General features: G+C 43.4%; 2 protein-coding genes across 3 annotated transcripts in view; both read left to right on the forward strand.

The window, feature by feature from the left end:
• The window catches only part of cfap299 (cilia and flagella associated protein 299), a 127,817-nt gene extending 127,190 nt beyond the window's left edge, over nucleotides 1-627 (forward strand). For both annotated transcript variants that reach the window (XM_020052693.1, XM_013136980.2), the window contains one exon: nucleotides 255-627. In XM_020052693.1, coding sequence (XP_019908252.1) covers nucleotides 255-365 — 111 coding nt within the window. In that variant the 3' untranslated portion in view covers nucleotides 366-627. The remainder of the gene's footprint in view (nucleotides 1-254) is intronic.
• A 4,936-nt stretch (nucleotides 628-5,563) lies between these two features.
• On the forward strand, nucleotides 5,564-11,197 carry bmp3 (bone morphogenetic protein 3). Its single transcript, XM_010866644.3, has 3 exons — nucleotides 5,564-6,311; nucleotides 7,488-8,479; nucleotides 10,457-11,197. The coding sequence occupies exons 1-3, from the start codon at nucleotides 6,023-6,025 to the stop codon at nucleotides 10,646-10,648; spliced, it is 1,473 nt and encodes a 490-aa protein (XP_010864946.2). The 5' UTR covers nucleotides 5,564-6,022; the 3' UTR covers nucleotides 10,649-11,197.
• The last annotated feature ends 1,461 nt before the right edge of the window (nucleotides 11,198-12,658 follow it).

Here is a 12,658-nt window from a genome sequence, read left to right on the forward strand (position 1 = left end):
GGCATGAGGACGGACCATGAAGCACACCCAGAAACCTACACACTTCAGAGTTTTCTGAAAGCTAGCACCATGTCCAAATCAAAAGTAATGTCCTGTTTACTGCGCTGTATTTTGGAGCTTGTTAGACTGAAAGAAATACATTTTACAATATCACAAATTAATTGAATAATCTAAGGAAATAAGATGGTATTTCACTCATTCGTGTAGGCTTCCCCTGCTCTGGGTTTCCTCTGTAACTCTGTACTTCTCTCCAGGTCATGCCGGGTGACAACTCCTCCAGAGCTCCGCTCCAGTCGGATTTGTACATCCAGGTCGTCATTTACGACCACATCACCCGGAAGCAAACCATAACCAGCGAGACCTAGCCCACTCCATCGCTGCCCAGCCCCACCACACTACTATGAAACACACATTGGAACGTTCTGGAAGCCTCTAATTTGGTGTAATAAAGGTTTTTTTTGTCACTGACGAGCTGTTACTCCTGCCTTTTGCTATCAGTCCCTCCATCTGTGTGTTGGACTGAGGACGGTGTAGCCTAACAATTCTCCAGTCAGCTGTGTAGTGTAGTGTAGTTGTGAACTGTTGTGTAGTGTACTAGTGAACTGTAGTATAGTGTAGTGTGGTATAGTGTAGGGTAGTCTAGTGTAGTGTAGTGTACTGAACTGTAGTATAGTGTAGTGTAGTGAACTGTAGTGTAGTGTAGTATCGTGTAGTGTAGTGAACTTTAGTGTAGTGTTGTATTGTGTGGTGTAGTGAACTTTAGTGTAGTGTAGTATAGTGTAGTGAACTCTAGTGTAGTGTAGTCTAGTGTAGTGTAGTGTATTGAACTGTAGTGTAGTGTAGTTAACTGTAGTGTAGTGTAGTATCGTGTAGTGTAGTGAACTTTAGTGTAGTGTAGTATTGTGTGGTGTAGTGAACTTTAGTGTAGTGTAGTATAGTGTAGTGAACTCTAGTGTAGTGTAGTGTAGTGTAGTGTATTGAACTGTAGTATAGTGTAGTGTAGTGTAGTGAACTGTAGTGTAGTGTAGTGAACTGTAGTGTAGTGTAGTGAACTGTGGTGTAGTGTAGTGAACTGTGGTGTAGTGTAGTCTAGTGTAGTCTAGTGTAGTGTAGTGTACTGAACTGTAGTATAGTGTACTGAACTGTAGTGTGGTGTAAGCTCCTGCTGCACACTGAATGTTTACCTTCAGGCCTTCTTATTGTAAACTTAAAAAAATATTAACTACTATCTTGGATTTAATTAAATCTTGATCATATCATGTGTCTCAATCACTGTTTTTCTTTACTTTTTCTTTAAACACCTTTTCCACATACATATTTAATTTATTACACTTTTAATATATATAAATCTTCATTAAGCTCTTTCTAAGATATTATGAGATTCCCCTACCTGTTTAGTTGTAAACTCCAATTACCAGTCCTGGAGTTCTAGTCTGCTGTACTGTAATCTAGTCTACTGTAATGTAATCTAGTCTACTGTACTGTAATCCAGTCTACTGTACTGTAATCTAGACTACTGTACTGTAATCTAGTCTGCTATATTTAGGGTAGTGTCCCCCCTGCTGTTCTGCTCTATGCTGCATGTTTACAGCTGTTTGAACTAATTCAAGAGGTAAGTGCTGTTGGGGGGTGTGACTCCCCTCAGGCTGTGGTAGCTCCAATTCGTCATGTAGAACGTTGCCTGTTCGTCTCCTAAAAGAAAGGAAGGAGAGAAACAGGCTCCAGGCATTCCTCATCTCTCCCTCCCAGATTCAAGGTAGACCAGTCTGGCCTAACAGCATTTGGTATTTGAGACACTCCATTTAGGAGGATATACAATTTTGCTCAAAAGTTTGCATACCCTTGGAGAATTGGTAATGTATGTACCATTTGTAAAGAAAACATGAGTGAGCAGGCAAAATACGTATTTTCTTTCTTATGGGATTCGCATTCAACAGTAGGTCATAAAAGAATGTCACAATCATAAAACAAAAAAATGAACTGACCCCTGTTCAAAAGTCTGTATACCCTTAGTTCTAAATACTGTTTATTGCCCCCTTTAGCATCAATGACAGCGTGCAGTCTTTTGTAATAGTTGTCTATGAGGCCCTGAATTCTTGCAGGTGATATAGCTGCCTATTCGTCTTTGCAAAATGCCTCCAGGTCATGCTAAGTCTTTGGTCGTCTTGCATGAACCGCACGTTTGAGATCTCCCCAGAGTGGCTTGATGATATTAAGGTCAGGAGACTGTGATGGCAACTCCAGAACCATCACCTTTTTCTGCTGTATCCACTGGAGGGTCAACTTGGCCTTGTGTTTAGGGTCATTGTTGTGCTGGAAAGTCCAAGAGCATCCCATGCGTAGCTTTCATTCAGAAGAATGCAAATTGTCTGCCAGTTTTTTCTGATAACATGCTGAAATCATCTTGCCATCAAAACATCAGTGAGCCACCACCATGCTTCACAGTGGGGATGGTGTTCTGTTCACTATAGGCCTTGTTGACCCTTCTCCAAACATAGCGCTTATGGTTGTGACCATAAAGTTCTATTTTGGTCTCGTCACTTGAAATTACAGTGTGCCAGAAGCTATGAGTCTTGTGAAGGTGTTGTTTGGCATATTGTAACCCAGGTTTTTGTGGCATTGGCACAGTAAAGGCTTCTTTCTGGCAACTCGACCATGCAGCTCATTTTTGTTCAAGTATCGTCGTATTGTGCTCCTTGAAACAACCACACCGTCTTTTTCCAGAGCAGCCTGTATTTCTCCTTAGGTTACCTGTGGGTTTTCTTTGTATCCCAAATAATTATTCTGTCAGTTTTGGCTGAAATCTTTCTTGGTCTACCTGACCTTGGCTTGGATATCTTTTTATATCCTTTTACATCTTTATAAAGTTCCATTACCTTGTTACGCAGGTCTTTTGACAGTTATTTTCTGCTCCCCATGGCTCAATATCTAGTCTGCTCAGTGCATCCATGTGAGAGCTAACAAACTCATTAACTATTTATACACTGACGCTAATTGCAATTTAAAAAGCCACAGATATGGGAAATTCACCTTTAACAGCCATTTTCACCTGTGTGTGTAACCTTGTGTGTCTGTAACAAGGCCACACATTCAAAGGTATGTAACTTTTGATCAGGGCCATTTGGGTGATTTCTGTTATCATTATGATTTAAAAAGGAGCCAAACAACCATGTAATAATAAATGGCTTCACATGATCACTATCCTTAAATAAAAGACAAAGCCATACCAAAATGTCACAGTTTCTGCCAGGGTATGCAAACTTATGAGAACAACTGTATTATATCCTGGTCAAAAAGGTGTTTTGACCCAAGCATAGCCCTGTACCATATTCCCCAAGCATAACCATGTACCATATTCCCCAAACATAACTATGTACCATATTCCCCAAGCATAACCCTGGACCATATTCCCCAAGCATAACCTGTACCATATTCTCCAAGCATAACCCTGGACCATATTTCCCAAGCATAACCTGTACCATATTCTCCAAGCATAACCCTGGACCATATTTCCCAAGCATAACCTGTACCATATTCTCCAAGAATAACCCTGTACCATATTCCCCAAGCATAACCCTGTACAGTACCAGCTTCCCCAAGTATTTGTTGGACAGATGTGCTACTTCAAGCACTCAAGTTTACTCTCCAATGTTTAACCAGTTAGCTCATTAAATGCCAGATGTTTTATTTGAGTACTCACTATTATTTGTCTTTTCAACGGACAAAAATGTACTCTCTGGCTAAAAATGCAACTACAATAATACATTTCCAGTCTACAGGGAGAGAATTCCAGGTACTGAAGGTAAGTGGCACCTGTTCTGTGTTGTTTGTGTTGCTGTGGTTGTCAGCGCTGTGAAACTCCATCAGCATATTTGTTTGCGTGTCTGTTTTGTTTGCGTGTCTGTTTTGTTTGTGTGTATGTTCTTTTTGTGTGTATGTTCTGTTTGTGTGTCTGTTCTGTTTGTGTGTATGTGTCTACACACATCTTTATCACCCTCTGACTGGCCGGTTGGCTGGCTGACTGGCTGGATGTTGGTTGACTTACTGGTTGACCAGCTGACTGGTCGGCTGTCTGTCTTTCTGTAATTGGCTGACTGGCTGGCTGGCTGTCTGTATTTGGCTGACTCGCTGGCTGACTAATTGGTTAATTTGCTGACTGGTCGGCTGGCTGTCTATCTGTAATTGGCTGACTGGTTGACTAGCTGGTAATTGGTTTACTGGCTGGTAATTGGTTTACTGGCTGGTTTGGAAATTAGGGTTTACAGCCACATGTTGGATTGTTCAGCCTTACAGGCCAGAGCTCACATTTAGTTTTTTCACATGATTTGTTTTATAGAAAGCCAGAGGACCAGTTGCAATTTTCACTAACAGATCACCAGCCTGCAGTAAAAATAGTAATGATTGTAACAATAAAGTTTGAATGAAATGCCTGGTTTCCTTGTCTTCTTATTAGATGTGTTGGGTTTCAACCACAGACATGTTTTATTAGTTGGAGTCGAGGCCTGACCTGTTGCTAATGGAGGACCTGCAGCTTCTGATGAGGTGATTTTAGGTCAGCAAATGTTTAATAATAAGGGGATTTCTTACCTAATATGTGTACATTTAAACCAGTTAGATCTCCATGTAAGACTATAGCTAAATGGGTCTTTTAGTTTACAAACACACTGAATGCACACTGGAAAATACTGCCCAATCACCAAAACATTGCATCATACACTTACACTTAAAAACTTTGTATTAAGTTACAACAATTTATTGAACGGTGTTATGGCTAATTAGGTTTGTACGTCTGATCCATTGTACCGATTGTCTGGAATTGAGAGCATGTGTTTGCTACCACATAGACAGAATGCAAATACTATCACCATCAGATGTCCTGGTTCAGGCGGGACTGGAGGGAAGGGGGAAATAATAATTTCCTGCCGAGTGCCCCAGAACAAGCCGAAGCGACAGGCCAGGAGGGTGGGTGTGGGGCCCTGTCTAAAGCCCTCACATGGCTCTGTGTGTAGGAGACGCAGTGCAGCATCCGGATCGCACGGTGATGTGCAGGATGCGTGTGCTTAGTTCTATTGAACGGGCCTAAATAGGGGAGAGAGCCTTTAATACCCGGGAATAAGCCCTTCCATTCAGCACCGCGCGCGGGCCAGACACGCAGCGCTTTAATGAAGTACGTTTCACATGTCCACAGTTGAGATGACACGATGACGCATTCGGTCGGTTAATTTACCGGGTTGGAGAAATTGCCAAAATGTTGTTTTCAACAACACCAAAATAATCTATGCGACTATTGCCAAATTTACCTTTTTTTTACTATAATAAACAGGGTGTAAGTCAACGTGGCTTTGTCCTTTAAATATATATACGTGTGTGGGTAAATATTTTGACAAACGTCCTTATATTTCAAGGCTGATGAGAACTGGCAATTTAATCTTTACTGACTATATCACAGAATATCGAAAACCGATGGATTTCCTGAGCCACCCTCTCACTCGCTCTCCCTGCTGGCTCTGTTTCCGTATCTGGGAAGGAGTATCCTACCCAGCTGGTCCCACTAGCCCTATATATTACCAAGCACAACATGCTTCACCTTCAATGAAAGCTGAGAAGAGGGGCGATTGGCTGTCGATGCAGAGATCTGCCCAAATCTTAACAAAACCAGGAGTGGCTGCCCTCTTTAACGCAATTAGCTATTACATCTAACTGGGAAGTGGGAGATCTCATTCAGTCAACCGAGAGAGTGGAGGACAACTTTGATTAGGACGTAACTTTTAACGTAGAAGTGCACGGCAAGCGAATCGTAATATTATTTTGCCGGTTATTATACACCAGTATTTTCTTACATTTTTGTATTAATCTTATAATTTTTCCAGTTTCTTGGCACATGATATAGACTTTGTATTTTTTTAAAGCGGGACACCTCTCCGGGTGATGCCACGGATTTTAACAGAAACGCGCTACTTTCTAGCGACCGCTTGACCAGCAAATTATTTTTGAAGAGTAAAGCGCTGCTCTGACTGGGACCATGGCTCTCTGTCCGCGTGTACTGCTGCTGCTGTTACTCGGTTGGAGCTATCTGTGCGCTGGATGTTGCGCTATGTTAAAAGATCATTTGACTGTTCTGAAAAGGAGTGGTGATTCCGGGCACTCGGCTGCGTCTCGGTGGGACAAAGACCAACCCGAGAAAGATGAGCACGACCTGCTTTTACAGGATACTATGACGGAACACATGCAAATGCTTTACGCTAAATACAACCGTGCAGGATTTCCTTTCAATGATGGCAATACGGTCCGCAGTTTTAAAGCGCACTGGGGTATGTATTTATTTAATCGGCCGCAGTGGGTTTTTACGCACAACTCTCATGCCACTACGCTTCTGTAGTTTTCGTTGATTTGATGCACCTGTATGGGGGTTATTTTTTGCTATTTTATGATCTGATCTGATCTGATCAATGGACTGTTCTGTGGTGTAAATTATGTTCCATGGTGTAGATTAGGTTCCGTGGTGTACATTAGGGCCTAGGTTTAAGAAGACACCTGTTGATCCAAATCCCAGCCAATGAAGTCCGTTACCCAGACAGAACTGCTGCTTCACTTTTGGATAGAACACTTCCTCTGGAAACGATTGTGACAGTATTTTAGTCCTTTTATACATGTATTCCTTAGACTTTTACGAGTGAATAGACTAAATGAAATAATATATTCGTGTGTTGAATCTGCATATTGTTTACATTTGTAGAGGTTTTAGTCATTTGTCTGGTCTAATCCTTGCTGGTATTTAACTATTCGGTATTATTTTTGTACATTTAAGAATTTGTTACGCAGTCTGACCATCATATATTACCGCGGACATGGTAGAGACTTGCAGTCAGGCTCCCTGCGCTGTTGGTGCCAAATCTCTGTTCCCCGCACACATACACGAGAAAACACTACCTCCTGCTGAAACATTGTGAGAATGCAGAGGAAGTGTGCGATGGGAAATGCGGGAGCAGCACAGGTGCGGTAGCAGGATCCTTGACCTGGCTTGGGCCCATGTGTTGACATGTCATGTGTAAACAACACATTGTGATTTAACAGTGATCAGATTTCTTATATTATAAACGTACAAGATCAGGACCAGATCAGAGTAAAGGACTTGTGTTAGATCCAGGCATAACGGGGACTAGATCCAGGCATAACGGGGGCTAGATCCAGGCATAACGGGGACTAGATCCAGGCATAACGGGGGTTAGATCCAGGCATAACGGGGGCTAGATCCAGGCATAACGGGGACTAGATCCAGGCATAACGGGGGTTAGATCCAGGCATAACGGGGGCTAGATCCAGGCATAACGGGGACTAGATCCAGGCATAACGGGGGCTAGATCCAGGCATAACGGGGGTTAGATCCAGGCATAACGGGGGCTAGATCCAGGCATAACGGGGGCTAGATGCTTCCCTAAAGATTATCCTGTGGTCATTATTTTCTGACCTTCCTGTTCATCTCTCAGGCACCATCAACAACCAGCAGCTCCAGATCTTCAACCTGACCTCTCTGGCCAGGTCAGAGGCCGTCCTGTCGGCCACCCTGCACTACTACATAGGGGACCCCCAGAACAGCACCCAGACCTCCAGCTGCAGCCAAACCGGACCCCGACCCAGGAGCTGTGGGGCCCCGCCCACTGCCCGCCACGGAGCCCGGAGACACGGCCACATCCAGATGGGCGTCTGGAGTTTCTCCTCTGTGGGGAACCACAGCAGGACGTTGGGACACTTTGTCATCAATGTGACTGACAGGGACTTCATCTCCTGGCAGTGGAAGGATATTACCCCGGTGGTTAACCAGGCCAAGCCCCATGATGAACTGCTTATTGGGATAGACGTGAAATATCTGCCCGGGCATCGGACCTGGAAGAGGCTCATCTCAGACCGTTCACCTTACATCCTGGTGTACGCCAACGACTCAGCCATCTCGGAGCCTGAGAGTGTTGTCTCGACTCTACAGAGGCATCAGAGGCAGACGGGCACCATGGCGACTGCGGGTGAAGGGGCGTTGGCCTCAGGCTTCCATCGACTGGGGCTGCACCCTCGGAATAACACCGCCACAGCCGAACAGCTGCCGGCGCCTCACAGACACCGGCGCTCAGCTAACATCCTCCTTCCTCTGCAGAACAACGAGCTGCCAGGGCCAGAGTACCCTTATGACTCCACCGGCTGGGACGGCACCGGCCCCTACCAACCCCTGGAAAACACACCGCCCAGGAGACCGAGGAAAAAGCAGCGTGGTAAGAGCCAGCGGCAGGGCGGCAAGATGGCCTTGCTGCAGTTTGACGACCAGACGATTAAGAAGGCTCGTAAGAAGCAGTGGAACGAGCCGAGGAATTGTGCTCGACGTTACCTGAAGGTGGACTTTGCAGACATCGGTTGGAGCGAGTGGATTATATCTCCCAAGTCTTTTGACGCCTTCTATTGTTCAGGCTCCTGCCAGTTCCCCATGCCCAAGGTACGTCTTCCTGCTTCATGACGAGGTCTGCAACACGCATCCTGGTTTGTTCCAGACCAGCACAAATGTGGTTGGAGTTAGGGTCAGGGAAGAACTGGCTCTGTGCTTTATCAACTTAAAAAAGCTCTTCAGCACCACCATATGGTAAAATGTGGAACCTGTTCTTAACCACATTTCTCTCAATAAAAGCCTGAGTGACTCATCAGGTCCATTCCTATTAGAAAGGGGTTTAAACCTCTCCTCTGGTCCAGTTCTATTTCATAAGGGTTTAAACCTCTCCTCTGGTCCAGATCCGTTACACATGGGTTTAAACCTCTCCTCTGGTCCAGATCTGTTAGACAGTGGTTTAAACCTCTCCTCTGGTCCAGATCTGTTAGACAGTGGTTTAAACCTCTCCTCTGGTCCAGATCCGTTAGACAGTGGTTTAAACCTCTCCTCTGGTCCAGATCCGTTAGACATAGGTTTAAACCTCTCCTCTGGTCCAGATCCGTTACACATGGGTTTAAACCTCTCCTCTGGTCCAGATCCGTTACAAATGGATTTAAACCTCTCCTCTGGTCCAGATCTGTTAGACAGTGGTTTAAACCTCTCCTCTGGTCCAGATCTGTTAGACAGTGGTTTAAACCTCTCCTCTGGTCCAGATCCGTTAGACATGGATTTAAACCTCTCCTCTGGTCCAGATCCGTTAGACAGTGGTTTAAACCTCTCCTCTGGTCCAGATCTGTTAGACAGTGGTTTAAACCTCTCCTCTGGTCCAGATCCGTTAGACATAGGTTTAAACCTCTCCCCTGATCCAGATCTGTTAGACAGTGGTTTAAACCTGTCCTCTGGTCCAGATCTGTTACACATAGGTTTAAACCTCTCCTCTGGTCCAGATCTGTTAGACAGTGGTTTAAACCTCTCCTCTGGTCCAGATCCGTTAGACAGTGGTTTAAACCTCTCCTCTGGTCCAGATCCGTTAGACAGTGGTTTAAACCTCTCCTCTGGTCCAGATCTGTTAGACAGTGGTTTAAACCTGTCCTCTGGTCCAGATCCGTTACACATGGGTTTAAACCTCTCCTCTGGTCCAGATCTGTTAGACAGTGGTTTAAACCTCTCCTCTGGTCCAGATCTGTTAGACAGTGGTTTAAACCTCTCCTCTGGTCCAGATCCGTTAGACAGTGGTTTAAACATCTCATCTGGTCCAGTCCTATAAGACAGGGGTTTAAACCTCTCCTTTGGTCTAGAACTATTACAAATCTGTTTGAATCTGTCCTTTCGTCCAGTGGTATTACGCAAGGGTTTGAACTCTGGGAGTCCAAGCAGTTCCGTTTATATAATTCTAGACCTGGCACACATTTTGTCAACTAATCTTCAAGCCATTGATTAGGGGAATCAGGAATGCTAGTCCAGTGTTTCCACTAAACTGTGATTCCAAGATAAGGGCTTTTAAAAGTCATTCACATGACAGGATTGAAGGCAGTTTTGGTCTCTTATTACATGTTAACCATTTTGTCTGTGTTTAATAATGTATGGTTCACTTTGGACCTCGGGCTAGAGGACACCCCATAGGATTCCTTTGATGACAAAGGATCAGAGGTTTCCAGCCGATCATCTTAGCCCTCAGTTACCACGTACGCCATTAGTCATGTCGATTTGAGACCAGCCCATCACTCGTGCTGAAGTCATGCAGGAGAGACATCTTGACAGACTGAGCCCTGAGTTGACCTCTTACCTTCATATACCTCCTGTCAGTCTGTCAGCCCCCTGGGCAGGTAAATTATCTGGATCAAATTTCCATGATATAAAACGGACCAGAGTGAAGTGATTATAGGATGAGGAGTAGAGAATTAGTAACACGTCCTAGTTGATGTCTCCCGCTATTTGGACCCAGTGCCTGTCTCTTAACCACAGGATCAGTATTGATCAGTACTGGTCGGTATTGGTCAGTATTGATCAGTATTGGTCAGTATTGATCAGTATTGTTTTCCTCCCTAGTCAGTGAAGCCGTCAAATCACGCCACCATCCAGAGCATTGTGAGAGCGGTGGGCGTGGTGCCTGGTGTTCCTGAGCCCTGCTGTGTTCCTGACCAGATGTCGTCCCTCTCCATCCTCTTCTTCGACGAGGACAAGAACGTGGTTCTTAAAGTCTACCCCAACATGACCGTGGACTCCTGTGCTTGCAGATAGGGACTGAGACGTGGAGACAGACAACACAAAACACATCTCTCTCTCTCTATGCTCTCAGTCTCTCTCTTTCTGTCATCAGCATAAAAGCCTTCTAATGAGGATCAAGGATTTAACTGTTTTGCTCTAGAAGAGACTTTACGGATCTGAATGGTCATGAGAAGGTTGGTTGAGAAACCGTTTCTGGAAAGGACTGGATCTTACTTTAAGTGAAAGCTTGAAGCACCCTAGAAAATAATAATGTCAACAATTTAGTCTTCATCATCACCTTATCATCATCATCTTCATCGTGGCTTTTTATCTGTTCTAAAAACAATAAAAGAGGGAGGACTTAATGACGTTAAAGGTGAAAGATGGAGACCAAAATAACTGTTTGATGATCATGTTGGCAGTATGGTCTTGGGCAGTGTTGATGTTTCCAGACTGTGTTACTGAACACAATCTATGGCTCAAGTCCTTCGTCCACATTACCCAGGACCATCCTCTTCCTCTTCCCTGGACCCTCCTCTTCCTCCTCTTCCCTGGACCCTCCTCTTCCTCCTCTTCTCTGGACCCTCCTCTTCCTCCTCTTCTCTGGACCCTCCTCTTCCTCATTACCCAGGACCCTCCTCTTCCCCCTCTTCCTCTTGAATATGACCCACACACACACCCACACACATAATACATTGGCTGCTATAGAGAGATATATTTGATTTCAAAGCCAGATATTGTGATGTAAGTTCCATTTCATACATGTTTTTTATTCTGGAGATAGCTCACCCATACAGAATATTTGTACATATTGATAGACTTTTAAGAATAAGTCATATACAAAATAATTAAGCTATATTCCACACAATCATGTCTGGGAAAAGAATGGTCTACATTACGAGCAAAAAAAGAAAAAAAATGTATTGAATAATGTACTTATTGTGTACCTGTGAATATATTTTTTGTGTTGGTTTTGGATAGGCTCAGTGCTGCTTCAACATATACACTAATCTGTGGCTGGTTCATCTACTCTTAGTTTGGGTTTCAACGTGATTGAATAAGGAGTAGATCAGAGCGCCATAGGAGAATTAGTTGTAGTATTTGAAGGATCTTTGCCTTAAAGCATCTGTTATAGCATATCATCTCATGTCAGAATAACCCATACGCCTATTATTATATTTGTATATATATAGTCTATAATACTATATATATATTATATGTGTATATATATAGTCTATAATAACATATCTACATACTGCTGGCTTGATCTGAGACCACAGTTACCACATCACCTGGTTATTCAACTGGAGAGTGTTCACTAACAGACTGGGTAGGCGGCCTGCATGTGTCTTCTCAACACATACTGCAAATAAATATTCCTCAAAAATAATTAAAACAAAGTAAAAGGAGAAAGAAATGCTTGAATTAAGAAATGAAAATCTGCCAATAGGTTGAGAGAATGTTGCTTCTGAAAACAAGCAGCATATTCTAATTCGGACACAATGAAACATCTGAACAATCCTGATAGTCTCATTTTCAGAGTATTTGACTTGTTTCCAGACTTTTCTAAAGATACTCCACGTCATATGTTTTGGCATTGTGTTTTATGTTCTTACTTTTGAGAAGTTGTGGGCATTGTAGAGAACCAACTAGATCTTGGTTAGTCCTTTCTAGGTGTTGGTGTTTCCAGAAAACATCACAGATGTTGGTGACACCCTGATGAGGTCTTTGTAACACCAAAATGCCTTTACAGTAGATTCAAGTATTTCCCAACAGAATGAAGTCAATCAAATATTTATTTCAAGCACATACAATCGATGTAGAGGATAATGTTAGATTTTTTTAAATATAGATTTGTACATGTTTTTGTATATACTGCCTTATTTGTTAATGATATTCTGAAGCTGTCTCCTGGAGTTGGACCACATTCCTTTTAAATGACTTGTTTGATTTCAGCTCCTGGTCAACTGAAATCCAATTCAAAATCACTATATGAAAAGGCTTCATGAACAATCTAGGACATTCTATGGAACTGTAGAATCA

The sequence above is a fragment of the Esox lucius genome, chromosome 13, assembly GCF_011004845.1.
Source record: "Esox lucius isolate fEsoLuc1 chromosome 13, fEsoLuc1.pri, whole genome shotgun sequence".
Classification (NCBI taxonomy): domain Eukaryota; kingdom Metazoa; phylum Chordata; class Actinopteri; order Esociformes; family Esocidae; genus Esox; species Esox lucius.

Bases quoted from the DNA above. Each gene is read 5' to 3' on its own strand.
- bmp3 (XM_010866644.3), top strand. From the start codon at position 6,023: ATGGCTCTCTGTCCGCGTGTACTGCTGCTGCTGTTACTCGGTTGGAGC. The intron at 6,312-7,487 runs GTATGTATTTAT...TTCATCTCTCAG, and splicing joins CAGTTTTAAAGCGCACTGGG to GCACCATCAACAACCAGCAG. The intron at 8,480-10,456 runs GTACGTCTTCCT...TTTCCTCCCTAG, and splicing joins GCCAGTTCCCCATGCCCAAG to TCAGTGAAGCCGTCAAATCA.